General features: G+C 41.0%; 2 protein-coding genes across 5 annotated transcripts in view; one reads left to right on the top strand and one right to left on the bottom strand.

Moving 5' to 3' along the window:
• ZNF423 (zinc finger protein 423) overlaps window positions 1–21,254 on the bottom strand; it is a 234,897-nt gene extending 213,643 nt beyond the window's left edge. Inside the window, exons 1-3 of one of the 3 annotated variants that reach the window (XM_021408570.1) lie at window positions 21,196–21,254; window positions 20,717–20,807; window positions 13,636–13,714 (exon numbers count right to left, since the gene is read on the bottom strand). The gene's annotated coding sequence lies outside the window, so the exon portion shown is untranslated. Of the gene's footprint in view, window positions 1–13,635; window positions 13,715–20,716; window positions 20,808–21,147 lie in introns of all 3 variants that reach the window. The other 2 variants (XM_021408568.1, XM_021408572.1) reach the window with 2 other exon arrangements.
• Window positions 21,110–27,630, top strand: CNEP1R1 (CTD nuclear envelope phosphatase 1 regulatory subunit 1). 2 transcript variants are annotated; one of them, XM_021408606.1, is made up of 6 exons: window positions 21,110–21,478; window positions 23,347–23,418; window positions 25,387–25,460; window positions 25,781–25,890; window positions 26,025–26,079; window positions 26,339–27,630. In XM_021408606.1, the coding sequence occupies exons 1-6, from the start codon at window positions 21,172–21,174 to the stop codon at window positions 26,378–26,380; spliced, it is 660 nt and encodes a 219-aa protein (XP_021264281.1). In that variant the 5' UTR covers window positions 21,110–21,171; the 3' UTR covers window positions 26,381–27,630. The 2 variants fall into 2 exon arrangements, with proteins under 2 accessions (XP_021264281.1, XP_021264280.1); XM_021408605.1 differs by having other exon boundaries at window positions 21,407–21,562.

Raw genomic sequence — 27,732 nt, 5'->3', positions numbered from 1 at the left:
ATGTTTTCGTTTTCAAATATACATTTCATGCAATATTTCAAAGACAAAACACTGGTCACCTCTGACACTGCTGTTTTTAAAGCTTCTCTCCACATTTGTATGTGGGACAGTATTTTCCCTGGCGGCTGTACCAGAAGACTACATTAGATTTCAAATCTTCCAACACAAATATTTTCCTGAATGCTTCCTGCTAGATGAAAAGTAGTTCATGGAGGTAAAATAAGAAAAAACGCAGAACACTCTTGGCAGCAGTCACCACGCACTTCGCACATGGCAGGGCACTCTCCTCAGTGCCCAGCAGCTCACAGTCACCCACTCCAGCAGACATCCTGGCCCAGCCCTCTCCCCTCAGTCAAACATCACTGCAGCATCAGGTGGATGTACAGCCTGGAACAAGGTGGTGCCCAACTTTGCCAGCAGCAATTGTGGAAACGCTCCCCTCCACCCAGTGTTTTCTCACGCACATCTGAGCTCCTCCCCAAAGCATGGAGGTTGATGCCATTGTGCTGCTGAGGTGAGGCAGCTGGATGCACAACCTGAGATCGTTTCGGTGCAAGTGACAGGACATCTGGAAGAACAACCACCCCTAATCCCAGCAGTGCCTGCACAAAACACAACCAGCCTTGGCTGGTGGCTGCTGCCACCAGGGCAGGCTCCCAGCCACCACGGTTCCCTCACTGCCCACAAAGACCAGCCCAGGATGATGGTAGCTCACGCAGGCCGGGTGAGCACGGAGAACTCATACATCCATCTGCCAGCAGTACCCCTCCAAGGGAACATGGGGGAGCAGCACATCACCCCCACAAGCAGATGTTACCCACTCCACCGACCTGTAGCTCACCATTCCCAGCAGACACTCTGGGAGGCACCGGCTCTCCTGGAGCCGCCCATAGCGAACCCTCCCAGCAGCAGAGCGCTCCTGCCCGGCCACCCCCCCCTCACTGAGCTCCCCATTCGTTCACATCCCCATTAGTCAGTAATGAAGAACATTTAGAAAATAAATTTCCTCCCACACACTTCCAGAGGGGTTTGCAAACTGAGCCATGAGCACCCAGTGGGGACTGCTGTTCTCTCCAGGGTGAAGCATCGCTGTGGTGCTGGGTCCCCACACAACAGCACTGCTCTGGGATGCAGCGATGCCAGCCAGGGACTGGGCGCTGGGGATGGAGGTGCCCCTGGAGGGAAACAGCTCCTGGCCACATCAGCATCTCCGGGGCATTGGTGCAGGTGGTACCCAATGGGCACAGGGTGCCCAGAGCCACCCAGCACAGCAGCAGCTCTGCAAGAAGTCAGCAGCCAGGGCAAGCTTCTGCTGCCCTCCTAATTTTTCCTAAATGTCCAGCCATTTTGCATTGGTTTTGAATTCCTTGCCACGAAGTCATTACGCATTCAGGTGGAGAGGAAAGTGAGCTCCGCAGGAGTCTGACAGTAATTCTGCATTAGTTAAGCATTAGTTGACAGATGTACAAAGCAAAACCATTACTCCTGTCATACGCTGGGCCCTGACTTTCTTTTCCCCATTGTGGTTCTCCTCCAATCAACAGCTTCAGAGAGCCACACAAATGCCGAGACGAAAGCCTTGCAAAAGCTGTTATCGGAGGAGCTTTCAGCGGTAATTAGAGGTGAATGAAAAGGGGAAAAGGATTTTGTCTGGACCACAGTTTGGCAAAGTGTTGCCATTGCATTTATTTATTTTTAGTGCTTTTCTATTAAAGCGAATTTGGAGACAGAAACATTTCTGAACACACACACGCCATTTACAGCAGGCACACCAGAACTGACGTTCACAAACTTCAGGTTGCTAAATATTAATCAAATTTGAATTTATTTGAAATTCAGTCCATTAATAATGATACTGTGAAACCACAAGAACTCCCTAGAAAATTTGGCCTCCAAATAGCTTTTACTAAACCACTTACTACATACTAATTACTATTAATAGCAAAAGAAATACACAAAGAGATCACTGGGTACCTTGCATTGAAACAGCCAGGATCCGTAACTGCATAAAAAGGTCGATGCTGCTTTTCTGCAGAGCAAACTTTAAAACACACTAAATATGTAGGAAATCAATGCAAATTACACTTTCCTACCATTACTGTTGTTGGGTGCAAAATCGAAGCTATGTGAAACAAATAATTTGGTAGTGTTTCTGGGTGCCTCCATCATGAGCCTGCCCGAATGCCTTCCACCACTGCAGAGACTCAGCAGTTCAGAAATACGCTCAAGGCTGTTAGGAAGAAATTGTCAGTGCATCTGAATGATACTGGTGTCTTGGACAAGACTGTTATACCACATTCTATATAATGCAAAATTAAACCCAGGAACCTACACAGCACGTTACAAAGTTCATAAATATATCATAAGACAAAAACACACACACAGCCCTCTATTCCTGGTTCCTACCAAGGTGATGCCCATTTTAAAAGCTTTTGCATGAACAAATGGAACAGCACAGGTAAAACAGGACCTGCACTCTCTGTACATCAGTTTGCATGCATACTCCCACAAATCCAGCAAATAAGGCTCATGAAGAATTAAGGTGTACCCCTCTGCGATCTTGATGAGACTCAATTGAGTATTTGTCAAACATGTGAACAAGATCTGCTAAAGTCACAGTGTGCCAAACTCCTGCTATCAGCTCACACTATCTGCCCCCATATGAACACTGCTGCAGGTTTCAGCCCGCTCCCTCCCTGAGGACGATAAGTGCCAGCACAAAGATGCTGGCCATGGCCCCTCACCGTCATACTGGGTAAGAGTGACAAGAGTCATTTGGGCAGTGTACTTATCCCACTAGGAGCCAGCTGAAGCTCTGGTGTGCAGTGATGCCTGGATAGCCACAAGTTCCCAAGCCCCACCATGCTACACTGCTCATGGGTCTGCTCTTGGGATGCTTGGTCTCAAAACCAGCAGCCTCAACCACACCCAACTCTTTCTGGGAACCAAGCTAGCTATGGAGGAGAGAATTATTTCTGAGAACCTGAAGCCTTCAGGTTTAAGGTTAATTTCCAGATGAAGGTTCCTACAAACTCATCATTTCCTTTAGGATCTGTATGGAAAGGCATAGAACAACAATACTTACAGCTGCTCAACTTTCCAGCAGTCACGCAGCGCTTCTGATCCAGCGCTCGAAGCCTCTAATTCCATTTCTATCTCCCATCTTTAACGGCTCAGACATCACCCACCTTTTAATGACTACCTTCAATATTTCATTGCTTTACACTGCTTTCTGTTAAACTGTCCTTTATTTTTCCCTCCCACCTGTTAAACGCTCCCTGTTACTAAATTATGAAAGCATTTATTTAGATCACAGAAGCAAAGAAATTAGATTACATTGATCCATGACAATTTGCTCCCATATCATTTCTTCATGAAACATCTCTGCCGTGCTTTGTACACACCAGACCTTAACCACTGCACTCCTCCCTCCAACATCTTCACAAGCTTTTTTCTTTTTGGCAGTGCTGTTCTCAAAGTAGACGTGCAAATGATTTAAGACTTTCCTGACAAAACAGTGTCTCCACCTGGCCCTGCACGCCAGCACACACATGGCCCTCAAAGGGTCAGAGGGGCACTGAAGTTGTACAATGGATGGAATCTAGACACAAAGTGCCATTCTGAAAGAAAGGTTCAGTGGATGGAACAAACAGAACCAACTGTTCAGTAAGCTCAGGAGAGGAGGAGAAACACCTGATAGGAGAGGCAGGGAGCCGCAGGCACAAGCTGTGACTGCTAACCAATGGCAGTGGGAATTAATTGCACCACACCAGCTATTGCCACACATAAGTCTGAATCATTGGATTTTCTACTCTGTCCACTCATCCAGATGATTTCTGTCAAGCAGTTAACTCCTTGAAGCCCTAACCTATAGAAAAAGCATAAGAGGAATCAATGTATCAATGGTGGTTTCAGCAAGTTTCAATGGTGGTTTCCAGCAAGTCAATGGTGGGTTCAGCAAGACATACAAAAAGAGTTGTCAATTTGCTGGGTAAAAGCCTGTAACCCAGGGCATGTTACACCCTTGCCAGCTAGGGTAAGAAGCTTCCCAGTTATTAGATGTCTCTCTTCTGCCAAGGTACCTGGGCACTCCTATCACAACCAATCATCTTTCTATGAGAAAAATCAATCTCTTAAAACTTAACAGCACAAGGCTTGTTCTCACAGCCAAAGCTCAACTCTGCAGGCTTTTAATAGGCTCCCAATATTTTCCCAAATCCTCCCTGAAATATGGATTCCAAACAGCCAATTTTATTTTTTTCTCTGAAAACAGCTCTAATAAAAACATTCTCCCTTCTGCTAATGGAACCAAAAGAAAGACATGCAAGGATCATGTTTTTCTTCCACTGCAACACAGCACTCAGTCTTGAAGCCACACCTCCGCAGCAGCATCTCCCACCTGAAACACAACTTGCCTACTTTGTACTCAGATGGGCAGCAAGAGCCAACTCCTAAGATGGCCACGTTCGCAAACTGAGTCTGCTGAGCCAGACAGAGGCAAAGCCTTAGTTATGTACTATCTCTGAGCTTTGCTGCTTGGAAGTTTTGCCAGAAGAAGGGTTTCTGTCACTAAGAAGTGCCCAACCTACGGCATGCAGGTTGTGCTCAACCTCTGGCAGACCAACTCAACCTGCCCACAGCCTGTGTCTGGATCAGACCTTTCTATGCAGCTGTCAGTGGCAGAAATTTCAGTAAGATTTCAACCAAGGACTTAACAGCTCACAGTCAAAGGTGAAGAAGATTGGAATCTCACATCTTCCATATGAAACACACTATCTGCTGCTGCAGTTTCAGTGTAGCTCACAAGAGGCAGCAGATACATTTCCAATAATTTCTACTTCCACTCATCCCATTTGTATCATGTTTGTCTTGCTTCAGCACATCTAATTACATTACACAAATCACACAGACTAGCAACTACTCTTCCCTCCAGAAGTCAGACAGAAAACCGAAGCAGATGTTAATAAACTATTCAATTGCTCACTGAACTGCATAAGAAATTGCTACTAAATAAAGTAAAACTGATGTAAAGCAACACAATGGTGCTCCTGTTTGCTTTTCATATCCCAGGAAGCCCCATGCAGCCTATATGAGAAGTGCTTTCCAGATGCAAGCATTCATCCAGGCATCAAGACGTGTCTGAGCAGGAGGCATGTGGCCCTGCACCACGACCCTCCAGCACCACAGCAGCATGGCACAGCCTCTGGTTATCAGACTGCGTATTAGGCTGCAGCAGCCACTGGGCTCAGTCCTCCTGCAGTACTTTCATCTGCTGGGTGAGGGGGGGAGGGGGGAGAGCAGCTTTAGCCTCTTCATGGCCCTCTGTTGTGTTCAATCCCCAAATTCCTGGTGAAATGGCTGCTATGCAGAACTGTGCTTCTCCCTCCCTCAGCAGCTCTCCGACCAGCAAGACACAGTGCAACTGCCGCCGTGGGACATGGCACTTCCCCTCTCCCCAGCACTCCTCTTCCCTCCTCTACAAACTCAGAGGTGGCACAGAGAGCAGCAGACTGCTGTGCAGTCTGAAGGGCAGAATGGTAGTACACTGCAAAAAAGTTTGGACCATAAAATACATGTTTTAAATTATGAGGTCACTTTCTCCTGCTTTGTTTACTCAAACTTTGCCAGAACACAAGAACTCTATGCAAAATCATCTGAATATCAACACCATTTTTTTAAATTCCAAAACTTCAAGTTTAAAGACAGGTCAGAGCAGCACTGGTATTTGTCTGAGAATCCAGGCTGTCAGAAAAGTAAATCCAGCTAAAAACGCAGAAGCATGAGATAAAAAATACAATGCATTTAAAATCTGTCACCGCAGGTGCCCCAAGGACAGCTAAATCAACCGCAGTACTGGTAATATGAAAAACATTCAATAATTCAGGCACCCTGGGCCATATGTCAGCCTTAACTACACGTGAAAGTTATCTTTCCATTTTTTCACTTGATCACTAGAGCGAGGTTCTGGTTAAAATCTCATCTGATGTATTTTCTTCCTTGTAAAACATGGCCTAGGTCTCAAGTGACTATTACAAAACTAAGCAGTTCAGAAAATAAACAGCATATTCTGGAAGTATGAATGGACTGAACAAAAGCTTGAACAAATGATGCTCTAAGAATTATTAGGGGTTTGTAATACATCTTCCGCAGGCCTTTGATAAGGGCCATGGTTTGTTTACTCTCATCTTCATGTTTAATATGAAGCTTTAAAGAACGGGAGGCAGGCAACTGATAACGTTTCAAGCTTCTCCCTGCAGGTGGCTTCAGTGAGGTGGATGTGTCACTGAGGTGCACAACTTGTACCTTCTTTTTTATTTATTTTGAGACTATGAGAATCTCCAAAAACCCTAGGATGATCAAAAGAACATTTAAGAAGGCGAATTGGAATTTGGGCTCTTTTCTTCACTTTTCATAACACATGGCCTAATACCATTTGCACTGCAGGATCCGTAAACTTTTGATGAACTACCTCCCTTCCTCCCTTCATCTGTCTTTGCCAGAGCATAGCTCCAGGTGATTACTTAAGTTTAATACAGAGACAGAAGATCCACTGGCTCTCCTGCATCACACCTCTTCTTCCATAAGGAAAGCAACATCAACTGTTTCAAAATGCAGCTGAAGATTCCTTTGTTTTTTTCCCCTCACCTGTATGGTCTGATATGCTGCACATCGTTTTGCTCCTACGCACCCTGCAGTACTGTGAATACCTGTTAAGGACCATTTGCCTTTCAGCCTGTTTCTGAGTTGATTATTTGACATATAAATGAGCAAACATCACATAACCAAACATCTCATTTAGGGACAAATAAGCATTTTAGGTTATAATAAAGTTTAAGACCACTTTTAAGAGTCTGTAAATAGTAGTGAAAGAATCTGAGCTACACTAAGTTGCTCAGAAGTTTCCTTAGCAAAAGAAAATCAAATTTCACACTCTTTAGACAGTGATGTCCTACAAAAGGCAGATTAGGGTCTGTGGTTTTGTTTTTGCTTTCTTTTTGGGGGGATGGCAGGTTGTGCGTGTCTTTCTTTTTTTTTTTCCATTCTGTTTTCATGTTTCAAATGCTATTTCTTCTGTGCACAAGTATGCAGAATTTAGAACTTTTCATTGTTGTTTCACTCCCTCTGACTAGATCAGTAAAGTTGTTAATTTAAACTTAATTCTCTTGAAAGGTCAGCCTCCAAAAGAACTTGTCTTGTCGACAAGACTTACGCTTGTCTCCAAATGCAGATGTAAACTGTTTTCGCTTTGGTTAGCTTTCTTATATTTCTTTTTCATTCTTAAAGTTGGAGGCTCAGAATGATTCCTAAAATAGCAAGGTAACACCATTTTCCCCTTTCTTTTATGCTCATCACTGTTCCTCACAGAGTGCAGGTATATGCACCACTTTCACCTTCTGTTCCCTGAGGATGCTTAGTTTTACCCTCTCCCAAACGGCCCAGAGGGATCAGGGTTTCTGCGTCCAAGTGCCAGCTCTCCTGAGGCAGGGGTTTACACATTGCGGGGCTGGAGAAGGATGGCCCTCATCAACCCTCGACACAACAGAGCAGTGCTCAGCATCTCACTCCCTGCTTGCCAGAGGAGATTTTACACTACGACAGAGAACTCTTCAGCAAAGTTCACCTCAAAATCTCAACTTGAGGTGTTAAAAATAAGAAAAAACCTTAAATGATACAAGTTATTACATTTAAACCCTCTGGGGGAAGTGGGGAATGATTTTGTGATTAAGGACCTACTATGGGGCTCAGGAGAATTAGTTCAATTCCAGCTCTGAAACAAGCTCCCAGGTTCCCATGGGAAAGCCTCCTGCACTCTCCTGCTCGCATGGACACTGGCAAGGTAATTTGTAAGTGCTTGCAGCCTTCAAATGGTGTAGAACCAACAGCCAAGTAAACACACAGATAGTGAGCTAGAATCATTCTGAGAGCAGCTCACAGGACGCTGCCTCTGTACTGTCACACTTATCACCAAACAAGCCAAATTTATATTTTTGAAAAACTGATATTAGAAGGAGTCTTGACAAAGAATAAGTTACATTTTTACTCATTTCTGGGTAGTTCCTGATGGTTTTAGCTAATGCATTTGATGAGTGAAAAAAGCAGCAAGATAAAACAAGTTGACAGGCCTTGCAGAAACACCCCACTTCATTCTCAGGCAGAGGGCTATCTTCCACAGTTTGCATTGCAGGGAAATTTCGCTCAGTTAAAATCTATAATAGGTATTGTTTCTTGGAAAAATTAGTTCTATAGATTGATTTAATTCATAAAATGAACAAATCCCAAGAAGAAAATTCATCTGCCAACATACATAACGAGAGAGCAAATCAAGCAAACACTATCTGAAAAATGTCACAGTGAAGTCACTGTGTAACCTAGATGAAGTTCTCTGCTGCAGAAAACACAGTGAAAGCAGCAGACTTTTTTTTGTCTTACAAAAACAAACAAAACCATTACTCTGATATGCAGAGAAGCACACATGAGGCAGTTCTTCACTATTTACTACAAGCAGAAGCGTATTATTTGGAGAGGAATAACCGCATGCATCAGTACAAGATAGGGGATGACCTGCTGGAGAGAAGCTCTGCAGAGAAAACAGATTTTGTTTAAATACAAATAAAAAAAAGCTCAACACTACAACCTGCTTTTGTTTGCCCAGGATGCTCCTAACTACAAGTATGTGAAAACACCAGGCCTCAGTGATGCCCGTCACTGGCCTGAAGCGCACAGAAACCAGCACTGCAGACAAAGCAGCTTCACCCCACACCCAGTGACGAGTGCCTTAGCTGTGATCATCCACAACGTCCTACTTCAAAAGATACACAAGCACTGAGCTGCAGTACAGCCTTCCTGGGTGCATATAACACAGAGCACGCTGGCCTGTAGTGTTACTAAACTTAGCACGGGCATACTACAAAGTACATCTCGCCCTGATACTAGTGTTAACCTTGCACACAAGTTAAAACAAACTGACTAATTAAAACAGCAGCCAGGGAAAGTTCAAGTCAGATTTTATTTCTTTCTGATTGTTCAAGACAAACATTTTAGATGACATCTGTGGCTTGTTCTAAGCAAGGTTTTAATCCATGACCATAATGTAGGTCACGAGTTCCAATTCAGTATTCATGCCAAGGAATCGGACTCAGCAGTAATATCAATAGCTGTCAAGAGTGCACATGCTGTTTCTTTTTACACTACCATTTAATAAAAGAATATAGTCCAATTACGAAGATTTCACAACTTTTTAAAAACCGATTTACCTATTTATTTAAATCATGAAAGCAGTATTTAATTTACAACAAAGCACCATATCCTAATCCTGTGCATCTAAGAATATTCATGTTTAAAATCTGAACCGCCCTCACTGTTTCTGCCACGCTTTTGGTTTTCAATGAGCTTCAGTAACTCAAAAGAATTGCAACCAACTTGGTAACTGAAAAAGAAAGCTTTGTGGAACGAGAAAGTTCACAACGGGAGAAGAAAAAAAGCCTTTCTGAAATAGCCAGGTGTTCACCTCAACCCATACCAACTTCAAACAGATGCAAGGACAGTAGCTGAATCTGATTTCAGACTAAGGACATAAAAGATAAGCTTTATATTCTTATGCTTTCATAATGTTGGAACGAATTCATTTTTAGATGAAGAATAGTATACTCCCCTACTCTTTCACATAAAGTTTGCTCTGAAAATAGCATGGCTGAGTTCCAGTCTTTCAACTATTATTTGATCGCTGCTAAGTATTTGCAAGTTCAGATTTCTCCAAGTCCCACCTATCTGCTTGATGTAATTCACGTAGTATCAACCATGTATTGTTCTACTTTTACAAGCAAACATACTATGGCAAGTGATCACATTAGTCATGAAAACAGAGAATGAAATACTTGGAAATACAAAGGTTCAATGGTGTTGGAAGACCACCCCCTAACGGTGTAATATTCAGCAGTGCAGGTTTAAGCTCAGAAAGGGGTGACTGTCCTAAAACAGCATTCTTGCTTGGCAGCGGAAGAAGAGATAGAAGTTTGCTTAAGGTATGAGCGGCAGTGTTTATATGTGGCTTTTCATATCTGTGATAAGTTGTGTTGTCAACTTAAACTGAAGGATCAGTTTGTTCAATGAGGTCTAATTTATACGATCAAGAGGCAAGCAATTCTTCGAAATACATTAACAACACAAGTAGAAACTTATAAGAATCTCACTAATCCCTTGTCACAAAGGGATCTGGAAAGTCTCCATAGAGTAGCTCCTAAGGTAAAAATAGCTCAGATATTTTAAGTCCCTAATAAATGTGTGATGTAGCTGGTTATATTTTATCTTTTGGAGAAGTTCTGTAGAATTTTAAACTTCACAAATACAATAAATTTATACACCATTCTGTTACTGAACTCTGTTAAAGCAAGAGTTGCGTTCTGCTTAATGGACTGCTGGATATCAGTAGCTTAAACACATACAAGTGTGTACAGTGTTTTTAAAATTTCAGTTCAGCAGCATTAGCAGATGATGAAACACTTGCAAGAGCAATTGTACATTAGGGTGTCTGTATATGTTCTTACAGTTCTTACAGTTTTGTGAAGAAACACATGCATCCTATCTCAGGATGTACAAGACCATGAATATTCACATTGCCATACTATGCACACATTTTACTGCTATAATTTATTTACCATTTACTTACATGGAATGTACCTAGACTCATATCAGATTTAAAAATGCTTGAAGTTGTATTTCAAGGGGGAAAAAAAAAGAATACCTTCAATCATACCTTTCCTGGTCTTTGCATAGTCACTTACCAAGCCCAAATCCTCCCAATTCACTTATCTTTCCTCACTTAACAGAAAAAATGTCTAACGGCTAGAGGCACGTCATAACTCTCATGCAGCTTCTATGCTAGGTATCCATCCGCTATATCCATTGCCTTACGTGAGATCTCAGTATACTAGCGTTGTTCACACTCAGCTAATATATTCCCAAATGCTGTAAGTACGATAGCCAGTGATTCTCCATGGGTATATTATGATTTACTACAGAGAAGAGAGCATGCTGGCTTTATCAAGCTTGTGTTTTCATCTACTTCACACATTTGCAAAAGGATTAAAAAATACAGCTGTTAAGTCTGTACGTAATAAAACAGATTTTTAAAACCTACAGTTGAGTATTGATATAACATCCCCGTAGCTGCAGAGGTCACTTTGATTTAGCACAGTTGTATGAACTTCACTGGAAGTATAAATGAAAAGTTGTATTTTCTCCTTCCTGCTGTCAGACCATTACTGGTCACTCATGATTTAAAGCTAAATTTAAGATAAAGATTTCCAATTCCATAAAAACTTTGACAAATGCCTACGCTTGAATTGAGTATTACATTATCGCAGATTTCATTTAAATTCAAATTACATTTTTCCTGACTGTAGAACAAGACAGCTACTTTCCAATCAGCAGAAAATGCCTTTTTACTATTGTGCTCTTGATACAAGAAAAGATGCAAAATTTAAGCGTACAATAAATAGTTCTAAAACAAAAACAGGCCAAAAAAATTATTCTATATAAGTGAATCAATATAAAATCCACGTGAGAAATGTCAATTATGCAATTTCTATACAACTTCCTACCATTAGTTACTATATCTGACTGCTTTACTAGCATGCGTGTCATGTCATTTAGGAAAAAGAAATTCAAGACAGATGTTTAATCACTCCATGTACTATGAATTATTAGAAATTAATTTAGTGAACTATTTCAAAGCTCTCATTTTAACTAGGTCAAATCTTGTTATCAAGTGCAGAGAATCGATGTTTCACATTTCTTTCAACACATTAAAATTTTAACTGCAGTTCTGAATGGGGACTATTTTAAGAGACATCTCTAAACCAAGCTAAATTTACTTCTGATAGAATCTTGCAGCATGATTACAGTGTAAGAACAAAGCGCTGCACATGACTTTTCAAGAACACAAACCCATCATTTTTAACTTCTTGGGGTGCTTGTTTGAGACCTGACTCATATAAGTTAATTGCCTGTAACTCCAGCATACTCCCATGAATCAAAGAAGAGAAGCTGTTTATGTGCAGACAAAAGCCTGTTGTCAGTCATGTGCTGTTGTCACTTTGTTGTACGTTCTGCAAGCCACAAATATCATGTCCAGTGTTATGAGGTATAAATATAAAGCAGCACGTTCCTTTAGATCAGATGCACTTTCTAGAATATTAGGAAGAAAGTGATCTTTATTTTAAGCCACAGGAAAATAAAATTAACATATTTGACAAAGTATAATAGGACATTTCCAACTACTATTCAGACTTCCATGTACTACTCAGTTAAACTGCTACATAGCATGTATATACAAGCTCAAAAAATATCCTATTTTGAAAACTACTACCACATTTCAGATCATAAGCACTCAAAAATGCTTTGGTAAGCAGATAAGATGAAAAATGGGCAAAATAAAGCTTTACATTATTTTTCCCTACGTTACAGATTGGACAATAATCAGCAATAATTGAATAGCTATTTGTTCGTAGCATTATGGAATGTCATTGTCAAAAAAAATGGATGAGTATTTCATTTCATATGGCTATTCTTACATTTAAAGTTAAATTTTGAGCTACAAATTGATCCAAGAAAACCCATGTAAAGAAGTCAAAAGAAAAACACTTTTCATCACAGGTGAGAGTTCAAGTTGCAAATGGAAGGCCAACCTGTTAAAATCAGGTCAAATGCATGCAGTTTTGTGCTCAGTACAATGATATTCCTGTCAAGCTGGGCATCTTTTTCATATATTCTTTTAAATAACTCCGTAGTAGTTCATTAAAAAAGTCTCATTGTTATCTTCCTACAAGAGCCGCTATAACCACAATAGTTCTTAAAGGACCACACCATCTAGTTCCATTCTAGTGTTTTTCTAAACTGGATGAATATCAAACTAATAACATGAAATTCACTGATAATCCAATTTAAAAGTGGTGAAAATGTTGAGAAATCTTCCTCAAGCCTAAGAACCAAAATGTTAGAAAATAATCATTTTCAGGTAGCTCGATTGTGCACTCTGTTTTCCACACAGCTAGATTTAGACTCAGTTTCTCTTATCACTAATTGAAATAAATTATTATTTAAGGAAATAGGCAACTAAAACTATAAAATCCTCAAAATCTGCAGGATTATTCCAGAACAGATAAAACATGTACATGTGTATTTGAGGGAAAAAAAAAAGAAATAAAAAAAGAACAGGAGAAAAGCCCTCTTCGCTCTTGAAACAAAGCATAACGTAGAAATACAAGCATTTCAGAAATTAAGTATCTAGAATGAAGCCTGTGCACCTCAGAAGCTGGCAGTTCAAATCACTACAAAAGCTCCACCAGGACTAGCTGAAGAACATTCACTCTTCCCACAGACTTAATGAGAACTCAGGGGCCAGGCACCCCCAAGAGACAGTGCTCTGGGATTCAGTCTCTGAAGAGCAGAGCCTAGAAACTGGTAGGCTTCAAAGGACAAAATATTTTCTTTCTCTATTAATATTATACATAATATAATATTATTCCACACACCCAGGTGACTAAAATTAATATAAGTTCCTACTGTAGCACTGAAAATAATTTTCTATCAAATACTTAGGATGTTCACAAAACAAAAGCACTGAAAGTTTCTTACCTATTCAGATCTTCAAAATCTTTCGAATAATCATCTTGGGAAGATGAATGACTTCTGACATGATTTGTAAGGATTTCCACTAAAAGAAATAAGAATATGATGTTAGATATGTGTTACCAGGAAAGACTTTTAAAAACTAAAATAATCCAAAATATTAAACTATGATAAAAAAGATAAGACTTTCAAAATTTATTCCGTAAAAATGAACACAAGTGGTGTACTATTACGCCTTTACCACCCTTTAATTAAATGGCTCCAGGGAGAAGTGAATAGGTCTTGTTTCTCTAATCTATTGAATGCCTCACGATACACGACACAGTTCAGTCAGTTGCTCCTGATGTTGTTTAACGAAAGAGTAAAGAACTATATTGACATCACATCAATCACTGCAGAAGAACGCAACATGAATGCGACGTTTAGAGCCAGGAATTCTGCTTACACAAGATCCTTCTAAAGCTTTTGCTTCATTTATATTCCCTTGAGTAAAGAGGTACTGAACAGTTTACATTTGGAAGCTCCTTCATCAGCAACCTGAAGGATCATATTTCCCTCTATTTGCTTCCCAAAATAAAATGTGACACTTGTACATCATTTATATGCTCTAAATACATGCTCTAAATTAAGCATGCTTTTTGAATTTCAGTAGCTAAGCTTGATCTTACTGAAAAGCTGCATTCTTAACTTGCCATAAGACCTCAACTCAAGTACATACTTGCTTACTTCAGCCTGTACTACAAGATGCTGTCCACAAGCACAGCTTCACATGGAAAAAAGTAACAGTTATGCCTTTCTGCTTTTCCCTCTTTTTATATTTCCATAGCAGTAATCATGAGGATTCTCCAAAACAGAGCAATGTTGTGCTCTATTTGTACTAATTGTTGGACTTCCCAAAGATCCCATGTTCTAGGATAAGTGACATACAGAAAGTGGTGCAAAAGATGATCTAATGCAAGTATGAACACAAGCGACCATGGCAGGGGAGGAGCATAGAAAGATTTCTTTGTTTGTTTGTTTCAAAGAAGGCCTGATAGCCTAACTGAGCACAAATAATTCAAGGGAGAGAATCCATTTAGCTTCCATTTTTCCATCTAGGAACATTATATTTTTATTGAAAGATGATTGACTGAAAGCCTCTGGAGAAATTATCTCCTACTTCTCTGGAACAACTGCAATACAATAGAGAAGAGCAGTGAAAGCCCTTAACAGAGGAATCATGTAATTTCTGAATATGCTCTTTTGGAAGCAGGTAAAGAGCAATGTGAGAGACAATGAATGACAACCAGACTTGAGTGAGTTTGGTCATTTTGTTTGTTTTTATTAAGGAGTACCTATGCTCGGAATGAATCTGTTTTGCAAAAGTAATATCAAATATTAAGAGTACAGGACAAGCAGATGGCCAAATACAACCAACCCTCAAAGCAGCTGCTGCAAATAGGGTCTCAGGCTGAAAAGAAGTATGTCCAAAAACGTGTTTGGGAAACAGTAAGAAATACAGCATGTCCTGGCAAAGCCACAGGGTATATGGCCCATAATTTCAAAAGCTAACATACTTCTTACTCCTGAGCCTAGCACCAAACAGACTATAAGCAGAGGAGCTCGAGTGATTGATCAGGTGCCAACATTCCAGATGCTGTCAGCCATATGAATATGGTTGTAACAACACCGGTATCTGTCCAGTGGTGCTCCGCATCCATCACAGCTGATGTTTGTACCTCTGGGCTATGCTACTCAGTGGCAGCTGCCAACCAGGCAAGGAGATGGGGACACACCGACACATAGAGAATGATCAGGCAGGAAGAGTGGCCTTAACACCTCTCTTGGTCAACCAAGAGCAAGAACATGGAACTTCAGTATTCAAAAGGTAAGAAGTAAGTTTTGCTTTCAGTCTTAGCATCTCGACTTTGTCAAGAATGGCTTGGTTTTCCTATGAGTCTTTATTATGGGGTAATATCTTTGTCACAAATCCAATATTTTAAATAAATACCCTTATTCTAAACACACTCTTCAAAGCTGAATGTCAGTAAGAACGCAACTCTGCCACTCAGCATTATCCTATGAGGAAAGATATTCAAAGAACTAAGGTACCCCTCAAAAAAAGGAAAAAGCAGATAAATAGATGGCTTTCCTGTTAGCTGACTTTTGGTCATTGTTTTCTGTTTGTTTGGGTTTTTTTGCTTATTTGTTTTAGAAAACCAAACACAAAACTGTGGGATATCACAAGGTGAGAAAACACTACTTGGGAATTAAACGGGGAAGACTAGGAAGTGAAAAATTGAATAAATATTATTTAAGTCTGAACAGACATTCTGTCATGGTACAAAAACATGATGAAAGAAAAGCAAACAAGAAGCTGCTGAGGGAGCTTTGTTTAATTTGATATTATATGCCTAATATCCAAAGATTCACTATTTCATATACATTTTCATATCACCGATTCTGTTACATATTTACTCCAGAACATATGGAATTGGCCTGGATCTATGTCTGGACTAAAAGTCAAGAAAGTTTGGCAATTAAATAATATTGAAGACAAACAGCAAAGAAGAGACACCATAGCTTGATAAAACACTGTGCTAATTAGAGAACGGTACTTGGACACCATGCTTTTAAGCTACTATATCTGTTAAGAGAAATTATAAAAGTTATCTTGGATGTAAGTGGCTTGCTTTCTGAAACACCATAGGCGATAAGAAAGGAAGTTGTACTACTACTGCCATAAGTACCCAGAAGCACCTGAAAACCTCACACATCTCTGCTGTAGAAAAAGATGTATTAGCTTTACAGACAACTGCAATTCAAGCATTGTTTAGTATTTTAAGCCAAAACTTCCAATGTCAAGTCTCAAACTATAATTCTAAGAACTAAAAATGAGTCTTCTATTAAGACACAAATCATGTATTTTTGTAATTGGCACATTTTGTAGAGAGAATCCTGTGAATTTTGCTTAGATGTCCAACAAAAAGGCTTCCTTTTTTCTACTGAAGGTGCTGCAAATTGGCAAAGTTGTTCTTCCAGGATAAACTTAGAAAGGTAAGGAAGACTAACATTATTCTGATCAGAATTTTTTTGTTGACCAAGCCAAGAAATTCTGAATATGGATTTTCTTATAAAAATATAGCTCTCTGTATATATAACGCTTCTCATAGAAAATGAGATTGAACGAAGGAAAAAGGGACAATTTTATGGTAAGATTTTAAGCTTCCAAAAATATAATTAAAAAAGGAATGTAAAGCATGTAAACACTATCCTCATATCTAAGTGTAAGTTAGCATAGCAATTACCAAGCTTGGGAGATATTTCCTACGATAAACTCATATATAAATATACCAGACCAGTACATTCAAAAAGATTGTGTTAACATAGTATCTCTGAAATAACATGATGCCTCAAGAGGGATGGATTGTTTGAGAAAAATAAGCAGGAGAAGAGATTGCATAGAGGAAAATGTGCAGAAGAAGGCTGGAAATGCAAGCAAAGTAAGAAACAAGTGACCCATCTTAATTATCTCTGATAGCAGATGCTGTTAACAGATGCTCTCACATTGTGCTGAAAGTACAGCTGTGAGAACCAGAAATAGATACAAAAGATGCTAAGCTCAAAGATGAATCCCTTGCATCTCAAAAAGAGATGCCTCAGATACCATTCTAGGCTGACAAAGCACATTTCTCACAATCACCTCTGCACTATGAAGCAATTCAAATGTAGACTCACCCTTTTTGCTTAAGCAGTTAATTTTAAGGCTTCACAGATGTTGTCAGAAAAAGATATCAAGAATTACTAACAGATAAACTATTACTCAGGGTTAGTACAAGTTATAATCATAGTATGATGTCAATTGCCTTCTTGGCTCTCATTTACCCCCGCTAGTAAAGAAAAAAAAGTAAAAGCTACTTGGGAAAAAAAACAACGGGCAATAAAAGCATTTTGGACTGCTCAAGAAGTTTTATATTACAAATAAAAGTATTATAATTGACTCAAGGAGTGTGAATCTCATTGCTCTTGAAACTTTTTCCCTGCTGTAGGTTTAGTTTGTGTGCCACAAATCACGAAAATTATGAATAAAAGCAGCTGTAAAAAGTCTGTATTTGTTCAGAAGGAAACCTACAAGGCAGAGGAAGATAAAAGATCAGCAGGAGAGGTGCACATCAACAAAGGTATGGAATTATAAATAACTCTGCATATTACAACTTTCTGATGCTTTCAGGATGCTCAAAATCTCCGCAGACTATTTCACTGTACTAAAAGGAGCCCAATTTTATGCACGTGCTTAGTTCTGTACATCTACTTCCTTCTAACTCAGCCAACTGGACTACTCATTTGATTCAGGTAATGAAGTTTAATTTTTCTGAAAAAGTGCAGTTCATCTCAGAGTCTGTTCAATCAAAATTTAATGCAAGAGCTTATCTTTCTTGTAGTCTTATATAAAAAGATTTTCTAAAATAATAATTTTTTTTTTTTTTTTGTGATGAAACTTAAGAACAATGACAGCAAAACAACCACAAATCATATTTTCACGACAACCTTAACATCCATAGAAAATTCTATAAAGATGAAAAGAAACCATCTTGAAACTGCTTCAGGTAGTTTACTTTTGTCATCAAAAAGCTTTTAAAATTGACCTCCAGAAACTTTGATGTGTGACGACATTTTAATCTCTAGGAAAATTCTAGGAAAACATACTACATTGATTTCTATTCCAAAACTAATTGGGCAAGTATTCTTGAAACACCTCCAGAATACTTAAGCAAAGGAGAATTAGGTGCTTGAAAATGAGATTTTATAACACATTCAGCACAACTTATACATTAAGCAGGCTCCCCAGACTAGGCAGCTGACAACGTTTCTGAATCCTACATGCACTGGATTCTTTTTTTTTTTTTTTTGAAGCAAGAGTAAATATGGCATTTGTAGCATAATCCTTTCTCCTGGAGGTAAGCACTCACACTATTATATTTATTTATATTAATAACAAAACAACCAGTCTTTCAGGACCCCGCATCTCCAGTGCTGTTTACAAAGGCAGTGCAAGTTTTCTAAATCTCAGAGCACTTCACCTTCGAAACTGCTTGGCAGCAAAACATTGCCAAGAGTTGCTACACGTGACAAACTTCTGAAGTTGAAACAGTCACATCTGCAGCAGGTAACGAATTGTGACCCCAGGAGACAGCAGGGGTCCAGCGTATATGTTTTAGTACTTGGGAGCACCCTGACTCATTCAGGTTTGTCAAGCATCTCAAAGCAAAGACAGAATCTCACTGAAGTAACTACCAGACAAATGCATGAACAGTATTCTATTAACAGAACAAAGTCTCCTTTCCCTATTGTTTAAAAAAAAAAAAAAAAAAAAAAGCAGTGCTGCAGCTGCTTACAGTAAGCTCCTAATTACTATACCCCAATTGACTGCAGTCTTGAGCTGTTACTCTCTTACAGCTGTTTGAACTTTCGTTTGGAATCTATGGAAAGAGCCAAGAAGATGAATTCAACAGCGGATTAATTCTTTATTACTGATAGCAATCATTCTCCAGTGCGATTGCTACTATATTCTCTTTGTCCTTTATTTCAGATTCCTCCAATAACTTAAGAAGCTCAGTCCTACAGACCAGCAGCCGGTCCCGCTTGCCCACTCATATAAATGTTATTATAAGCAGAACAGATGAGAGTAGCACAGCGTCAGCTATCACTACAGAATGCACCACAGAAGCATTTGCATGCACAAGCATCACACATTTTTTTCCTCATGCACTCAATATCTATTGCCATCGGCATTCAGGACAGAGAATCATAGAATGGCTAAGGTTAAAGGGGACATTAAAGATCATCTAGCTCCAACCCCCTGCCATGGGAAGGGCTGCCAGCCACTAGATCAAGCTGCCCAGGCCCCCATCCAGCCTGACCTTGAATGCCTCCAGAGACGAGTCATCCATAGCCTCTCTGGGCAACCTGTTCCAGCGCCTCATCACCCTCCGAGTAAAAAATTTCATTCTAATTCTAACCTAAATCTCCCCTCTTCTAGTTTAAAGCCATTCCTCCTTGTCCTATCACTATCAGACCATGTAAAAAGCCAGCCCTCCTCCTCCTTGTAAACTCCCTTCAAGTTCTGGAAGGCCACAATGAGGTCTCCCCAGAGGCTTCTCTTCTCCAAGCTGCACAATCCCAACTGCCTCAACCTTTCATCATAAGAGAGGTGCTCCAGCCCTTTGACCATCTCCATGGCCCTCCCCTAGACCCACTCCAGCAGCTAAGCATCTTTCTGTACAAGGGGCCCCAGGGCTGGACACAGTGCTCCAGATGGGGCCTCACGAGGGGACAATCACCTCCTGCACGCTGCTGCTGCCCCTTTTTTGATGCAGTCCAGGATACACCAGACCTTCACGGCTGCAAGTGCACGCTGCTGGCTCACGTCCAGCTTTTCATCCATCAGGACACCCAACAAGAGAAGCGAGAAGCAAGGACAGAGATTTGGTAGCTTCTGCAGAGAACATACAAATTCAGTTTATCTGCAGCCGTGCAAACCAACTGAAAAAACAGCCTTTGTACCAATGCCTGGCACCAGCAGCTCGCCGGGCCACCTCCAGCACCTTCACGCTGCTCCTTCACCGGGCTGCACATTCTGCAACGGGAAAACCGTGTTCCCTAGGTCAGGTTTCAACAGCGGGAGCCTCCCAAGCAAAACAAACAAACAGTTTGTTTTATAAACAAAAGCGTAGTTTACCAAGGATACCTTCCTTTTAATCAAACCAAGCTGGTTTTATATGACGACCAACTTTCCAAGCAAGAAAAAAATAAAAAATACCGCACCCGGATCCCAGAGAAACGCGCGGCAGCTGGAGCCGTGAGGTAAGGACGGCCCGGCACGGCGCTGCGGAGCTGCAAGGCACCAGCCGGGCGGTAGGTGGCACCCGAGCGGGACCGGGGACGGAGCTGAGCGCCGGGCTCACAGCTCTACCCCGGGACGGCGACGGACACCGACCCGGACTCGGTTAGCTGAAAACAGGGTGTAATGCGCAGCCCCAGGACGAGTCGCTAATCACACCATTTAAACTTGAAAAGCTCTTATTTCGGGAAATTTTATTTCAGTTACCTCAGCATCCCGGCTGGGACAGCGGGAGGCAGCAGCAGGGACCTCGCGATCGTGACTGCTGATCTCAGGACTTCAGAAAGGCCGCTTACAACTTACCAAAAAATAAGAAATAAAATAGCGCCGTGAGCATTGCGTACCGCCCAGAGAGTACGCACGGCCCGCCGCCGTCCCCACACGGCGGTGCGATGCGGCCCCGCTCCAGCAGGCGGGGCAGGAGCAGCACGGCGCAGGACGTTCTGCTGAGGGAGCGCCGCGCTGCGGCCCCGCGCAGGGACAGCTCTGCTGAGGGCGGCGGGCAGCGCGCGCGCTGAGGGGAGCGGCGGGCGAGAACGCCAGGTGCCGCCCGCCAGGATACTGCCGCGCGCCTCACGAACCCGCTCTTCCGACTTTTTTATTTCTCAAGAGTAGTGCTTCAGGTGTTATGCTTGTACCCAGAAAAACGAGGGGTTAAGACAATGTCGAGCCCAGCCTCCACTCACGAGGGAAGTTTAATGAGTCTCACACCCAAGCCCCCAGCAACCACCACAAACGCGCCAGCTGCTAGCTCCTTTACACAGAGTTCCACGCCTCCCCGCCGCCGCCCTCTTAAAGACCCACTCACTGCCAAAACCACGCCCCTTGGCTCCCCGGGACCAATGAGAACCGCGCTTGCTAAGGAGGGCGTGGGAAGTGGGAGACTGCCCAATAAGGTGCGGTGTTGTTCTGGGGGCGTGGCCGGGCGCCGCGCGGGGCGGGGCGGGCCTGGTCTGTCGGTGGTAGCGGGTAAGGTGGGAGCTGGGCTGGGTTGGCGTTCGCTGCCTTTTGCCCTCCGCCCGCCCGCTATGAATTCACTGGAGCAGGCGGAGGGTGAGTACGGCGGCATTGATCCTCGGGGCTCTGTCCTGGGTGTAGGGCGGGCTGCGGCCCTTTCCTGGCCGTCCTTGGCGCTGCTGGGCTTAGCGGACCCCATAGGTAGGCCCTGCCCGGGAGCGGCGGCAGCTGAGCGGCTCGGGGACGCGTTGGGCTCGCTGAAAGCCGCGTGCGCTGTCGGGCCTTCGCCTTTCTGTCCCATTTAAAAGTCAGGGCTTTGTATCCCCTGAGCTGCAGCGGTGTGAGGCTGCCAGTAAGCGACCGTCGGGTGGTCTTGCCCCGCTCGGGGGCTGCTCTTGCAGTGCGGGCCCCCAAAATAAGCAAAGCTGTAGCGTTAGGTTTCCGTTTTCAGAAAGTTCGGTGGCTTTGTGTTATTATTCTAACTGTGTCTGCATAACGCAGGTGTTTTCTTGGGGATGGAGGTGTCGGCCGCTTGCCCCTATGCCTATGGGATGCTCTTTTTCAAAGCTCTCGCTGACAGCACACTTGGAGCAGGTTTCCTGCAATGCTCTCCGTGCTGCAGTGCCTGGTACAGGGCTTGGTGCTGCTCAGGGAGCCCCGGTCATTAGCTGTAATTGCCGGACCAGCTATAGCTGTTAGTGCAGTTAGCTGTTCTGTGGCTGCAGACAGGGCGCCATCATCTTCTGCCATGAACTCGCTGCATGCTTCTTGGGTGTAAGAAGTATGCAGCACCCACTATGTAGTATGTAAGAAGTAAGACAACCACTTCTTGGGTGTAAGCTTAAACCTGGAAAAGTGCATTAGTAATGATTATAATACTTATTCTTTTTTCCTTATTATCTGATTGCTTTATGATAGTTTAAATAACTTAGCAATAGCTGCAAGGTGAGGGAAAGGATTTTCAGAGTGCTCTTAACTGAAACACTTCAGCTGAAAATCTATGTGTTTGTTAGTAAAACTTTTTAACTCTGGGCAGAATTCTGGCTTTGACTGAATGTTGTCAAATATTGACCTTGTTGAACAGAGGATTGAATCTAACATAGGCTTGGGGTGAATCAGCTCCTTGACAAGCAATGGTTGGGGTGAAACAGATCCTTGACAAGTGGTGGTTGGCAAGGGTTTTACACAAATTAGGAGTATGAATTTGAAGTGCTGTTCATCTCTTAACAGTAATTTAAATGGAGAGATCTTGAGAAAACAATGGCAATAAGGAGAAGCATCTATTTAGAGGGGAAAAAAAAAAGAATTGTAGTAAGATTACTGAACTAGCATTTGCTGCTTATGTATGTATGTGTTTGTATCCCTTTGCGTATGACATATGGCATTAAGTTTTCTACAAAATACAGTCATGAAAGCTATGCTACATCAAGTAATCATTGAACAGCTGGCAAATAGCCAACCTCTTTTTTTTTTCCACCTATATATATATATCAGTAGTAGAACTTAAAGGCTTTTTGATGTAATTAATCTCAAAAATGTGTTATCTATTTGTGTGTGAAGGGGCCATTTAGGCTATTCTAAATCTAGGTATTTTTAAAGAAGTCTTAAAATACTTCAAGTTCTTAATCATTTTTGTTTTCTATAAGAAGAAATGTTTCTTGTGTTTAGTATAATGTCATCATTACACTTTTCATCTAGAGTTGGGTGGAATTACTCTGACTTTGCTTTTACTTCATCTATGTGATGAATGCATTTGTTTTCTTCTGTCTGTTTAAGAAAGTGAATGTGCTGGGGAAAAAAGCAAATTCCTTTTATCTTTTACATCACAACATGACTAAGCAGATGAAGATCTAATTACACTTACAATGTATCTTCCTCAGATCTCAAAGCTTTTGAAAGAAGGCTCACTGAATATATTGCGTGTTTGCAACCGGCTACAGGACGTTGGAGAAGTAAGTTTGATGTTCCAAGGGATAAACTGGATTCTCTTTAAATGGTTTTTAGATATACCAGTGTGGATCTTTGATTTATGTTTGCCCAAACAACAATCTCTGCTTTATGATTTTTTTTACAGTTTCTGTGGTGTGCGTGCAGTCACTCTCTGCAACAGGGCAGTAATGTGTTCACCTTGAGTTAAAGTGTAATACTTGCATGGTTATTGTTCAGAAGCAATGTCCTGGGTTCCACTGAGCATTCCCACCACTGCTGAACACAAATTTGACAAATAAAATAATGTTGTATGAATTAACTGGATGAGTTTATATCTGATATGCAGAATGGCTTGGATAGTTGTCCTAGTATATATGATTTTAAAAGCAACACTCTAGCCAGATGTCAGGATAGAACAAGCTCAAGGCTGAATTTTTCTGCAAGAGTTGGGATATTCATGTGTTGTGGCTTTTTTCTGTTTTGTTTTTGTTTGTTGCTGGGTTGTTTTTTGTTGTTCTGCTTTTTTGTTTGTTTTCTGAAAGCTTGTACTGCCCAGCCAAACACTTCAGTTTCTGGAATCAAACAAGACTAGGTTAAATAGTCCTTAAAAGTGAAGGTGAAGAAATTATAGCAGTGGGTCCTGAAGCAGAAAGAATTAAGAGCAGAATGCATCCTCATCTGTTCTAACAGAAAAGTTTGAAACAGGGGAGGAGGGAAGCAGAACGTACCCTAGATGTGCTGCCAATTTTCAGATCAGTAGTCCACGGTGGAAATAGGCTGCTTCTTGCTTCAAAGATTCTGCTGAAGTTTCCATACTCAGAAACTCTTTTGTTAGTTTTGTAATTTGTGTATGAGGGACTTTTTACTGTATGATGAGGGTATTTCTCAATCCTACGTTTTTTCTCCTTTTACCCCAGAAAAGAAGTACTCATACAGAAATGAAGTTTATGCTTTAGGTAGATCTTTTCCAACTTTCTTTTTAAAAAAATTAACTTGTTGCTGTTTTTTGTGTTGTTTTGTGTTTTGGCTTTTTAGCATCAGTAAAGAGTGTGCAGCTCCACGTTGTGTCTTTGTGTGTTGTTTTTTGTTCTTTGTTGATTATTTTATCATGGTAAAAGTCTATTTGTATCCAAAGCTTCACGTTCAACAGATAACGCTCAGATCTGCAAGGCTGTCAGTGAAAGCCTCAAGGCTTTATGAATGTGCAATAGAACACAAGGTTTCTCTACTTTTGTCATTGTTCTTTCTTTTTTCATCACCCACTGCTCTCCAGCCCTTTATAGTCTCTCAAAATCAAACTAGTGTCTTGTATTGCTATAGTTTGTGTCTAGCATTTTTCATTTGCTGTGTGTTGATCATTCTTCTGAACTCATTCTGGATTTGTTTTGTTTTCTCGCTCCCATTTAAGTGTTTTTTTTGTTTTGTTTTGTTTTCCTTTTCATCTACTTTCTTTGCTAAGTGGTTGGTTGAGGTTGGAGGGGAGTATAATACAACTTAGCTGTGCCATTGAAACTGCTGGTGCTAATTCTTCAGGCTTTTTCCTACATAGAGGAGCTGGCAGGATAAAAGCTTTAGTTCTGATCTGCCGTTTAATGGTGCTACATTTCTGTTGTTCACAATGCATAAGCTGAAATAGCATACTGAATATTTGGTACGACTCTTAACTCCGGTCTTCCACCTCCTAGTTTTGCTAGCTGTGTTGTTTAGAAAGTGTGTTTCTTCAAAGCATTGGGATGCTTCTACTTGAAGGAAATTAGGTTTTTGTACCTACACAGGAAAGTTGTACAGAGTCTGTACTGTGAAACAAACTTCTATTTATTTATTTATTTATTTATTTTTACATATTTTCATTTCTACCTTCCAAGGAGAGGTTTTTTCTCCCTTAGATATGGAGAAGAAATAACTGCTTACGAGCCACTGCTGGGGAAAAAAATACTGCTTTTGATAGGAGTAAAATATGATACTCACATTCTTGTTCTTTCTTTTATCAGTGATTCTGATAGTGGTATCAGTCTGCACAGCAACTGGTGCTTGGAACTGGTTAATAGACCCAGAGACACAAAAGGTAAAGGTCGTGCTAGTCCTGAATGCAATCTGCTTCATAGCCCGGTGTTGCAGTTAAGTGCTGTAGTATCTCGAAAGTCAAAAGGCTAAAGGTTGATCTGCAAGATCACTTCTAGTTCTCAAGCCATCTGGACTAGTTATGTACTATGTCCTTGGACAATGCTTACCAAAATACTACCACTTAAGTGTGTATCTAAAGAACTGTTCAGTAGTGTGTAGAAATGACTAAGAGCAGTATTTTTTTAATTCAGTGAACTAGACAGCATCTTTCTGTCTGTTTGTAGAAAGTATATGCTAAAACTAATCAGATTTATTTCCTAGGTGTCGTTTTTCACATCACTTTGGAATCACCCATTTTTCACAATTAGCTGTATTACTCTAATAGGCTTGTTCTTTGCTGGAATACATAAAAGAGTGGTGGCACCATCAATGTATCCTTTGATCATGTTTTTTCAAGTTAAGTACTTCAGTCATTAGTTAGTGTATTGGTGTATGCTACTGTTGTGTGTTCAGTTAGCTGCTAGCGTACAAATTTTGGCTGCTTTCCTTGACACAGCCCACACAGTATAGCAGCTCGATGTCGAACTGTTTTGGCAGAATATAATATGTCCTGTGATGATGTAAGTGTTAGCGGTTCATTCTCTACACCTTTTATTAAGATGCAAATATTTAAAAAAGAAATGCAAAGTATAATTTTTTTTCTGAGCAGCGCTTGTATGCACGTTATCAAATTGTGTGGGTGTGTGCAAAAGTGGAGTATAGGATATTTAGCGTTGTTTCATTTGTCATTTTGAACTTAGCCTGTAAAATTGAACTTGAAGTGCAACCTGGCTCAGCTTTCAAGGTCTAAACCTTTTCCGTTTTTTTTCTGTCTTGCAGACTGGAAAATTAATTTTGAAACCTAGGCCTCATGTTCAATAAGGGCTGTCTTCCTTCGTTTTTTTCCACTGCCATGGAAACCAAAAATGACTTTTTTTTTTAAGGTACTATGACAGCAAAAAAGCCACCACCACCAAACAGGACTGGTTGTCGCTGCCTAGTAATGAAAGTCTTACACAATTGACAGTGAAAGCGTGCAATATTACTTTCTTGACTATTTATCCAAGTTCTTTGTTATCATATCAGTGCTTTTGCTACTTCTGATTACCTCTTTTTCAGTATTAATGTCAGTTTTTTACTTCAGCTAGAAGAGAACATACAGGCAAAATATGTGAATTGGTTATGAAGTTGAACTTGAAAACCAAACCTCATTTGTGTTGTGTATTTGTAAGCTATTGTAAATAGCAGATTAACACCAATGTTCAGGACAAAAAAAATTGCTATCTGAATTTTGTTGTCTCATGAACAGTATTGAAAAGACCATGTACCATTCCCAGGATGTTTTATTAGCACACTTACTCATTACAGCTGTCCTCGTCTGGTCGCTGTTTCTGGAATGGTTAAGAGGCTCGCAGAGACTGTCTGTGGTGGAGAGAACCGGTCTTAATATTTATATTAAGAACTTTGCAACTATATTGAGGAACACATTTGTCAGATTGTGTGTGTATATATGTATAGTGCACCAGCCACTTTCCTTGTGGTCACCTGTAGCTCATTGATCTGGTTCACAGCACTGCTATTTTAAGAAGACTTTAATCTTTTTAAAATTGTCTTAAATATGCTTGCATCTTCCTGATTGTAAGACTGTACTGTATCTTGATTCACAAGACCACACTGAGTGGATTTTAGGCTGTGATTAGTCTGAATATGAAACTAGTATTGCAAATTTGTAACTGTAAAAAATCTGTAACTTCAGATTTGGTGAAGAAAACAGTGCCACAATACAGTAACGTGTTATTCCAAGTGTTAAAAGCGGGGTCTGGATGTTACCTGCATGAACTGTAACTTCTTGGAAAGCTCCACTTGCAAAGAGTTTTAAGAGCTGAAGTTGTTTAAGGTGCCTTTTAAATTCTCAAGCTCTAGTTGACTAAAACTGCACGGCTGTTGCAGCTTCTGTAGACCCTACCTGCGGGCTGGGCTGGCTTGAGGCAGCCTGTGGACAGACTGACCACGGGGGCATCAACATTGGCCCTCTGCGATCCTTCCAGCAGTTCTTCTGCCCGTCCGTCGTTTTTAACCGTTGTATATTTTGTAGGTAAATGTGTATAAAATAAAAGCTTTGTATAAACAGACGTTATCTTCTTCCTACCGCGCAAGCGCAGGTCTCGAGAGAACAGGGAACAGCCGCAGTTCCAACTGTTACTGCCTGTAACTCACCTGGTGCGGGTGCTGCT

This window comes from Numida meleagris, chromosome 10, assembly GCF_002078875.1.
Source record: "Numida meleagris isolate 19003 breed g44 Domestic line chromosome 10, NumMel1.0, whole genome shotgun sequence".
In the NCBI taxonomy this organism is placed as follows: Eukaryota; Metazoa; Chordata; class Aves; order Galliformes; family Numididae; genus Numida; species Numida meleagris.
The sequence above is the reverse complement of the archived record's forward strand: the minus strand, read 5'-3'. Positions and strand labels throughout refer to the sequence as shown.

Bases quoted from the DNA above. Each gene is read 5' to 3' on its own strand.
- CNEP1R1 (XM_021408606.1), top strand. From the start codon at position 21,172: ATGTCGAGCCCAGCCTCCACTCACGAGGGAAGTTTAATGAGTCTCACA. The intron at 21,479-23,346 runs GTAAGGTGGGAG...TATCTTCCTCAG, and splicing joins TGGTCTGTCGGTGGTAGCGG to ATCTCAAAGCTTTTGAAAGA. The intron at 25,461-25,780 runs GTAAAGGTCGTG...TTTATTTCCTAG, and splicing joins TAGACCCAGAGACACAAAAG to GTGTCGTTTTTCACATCACT.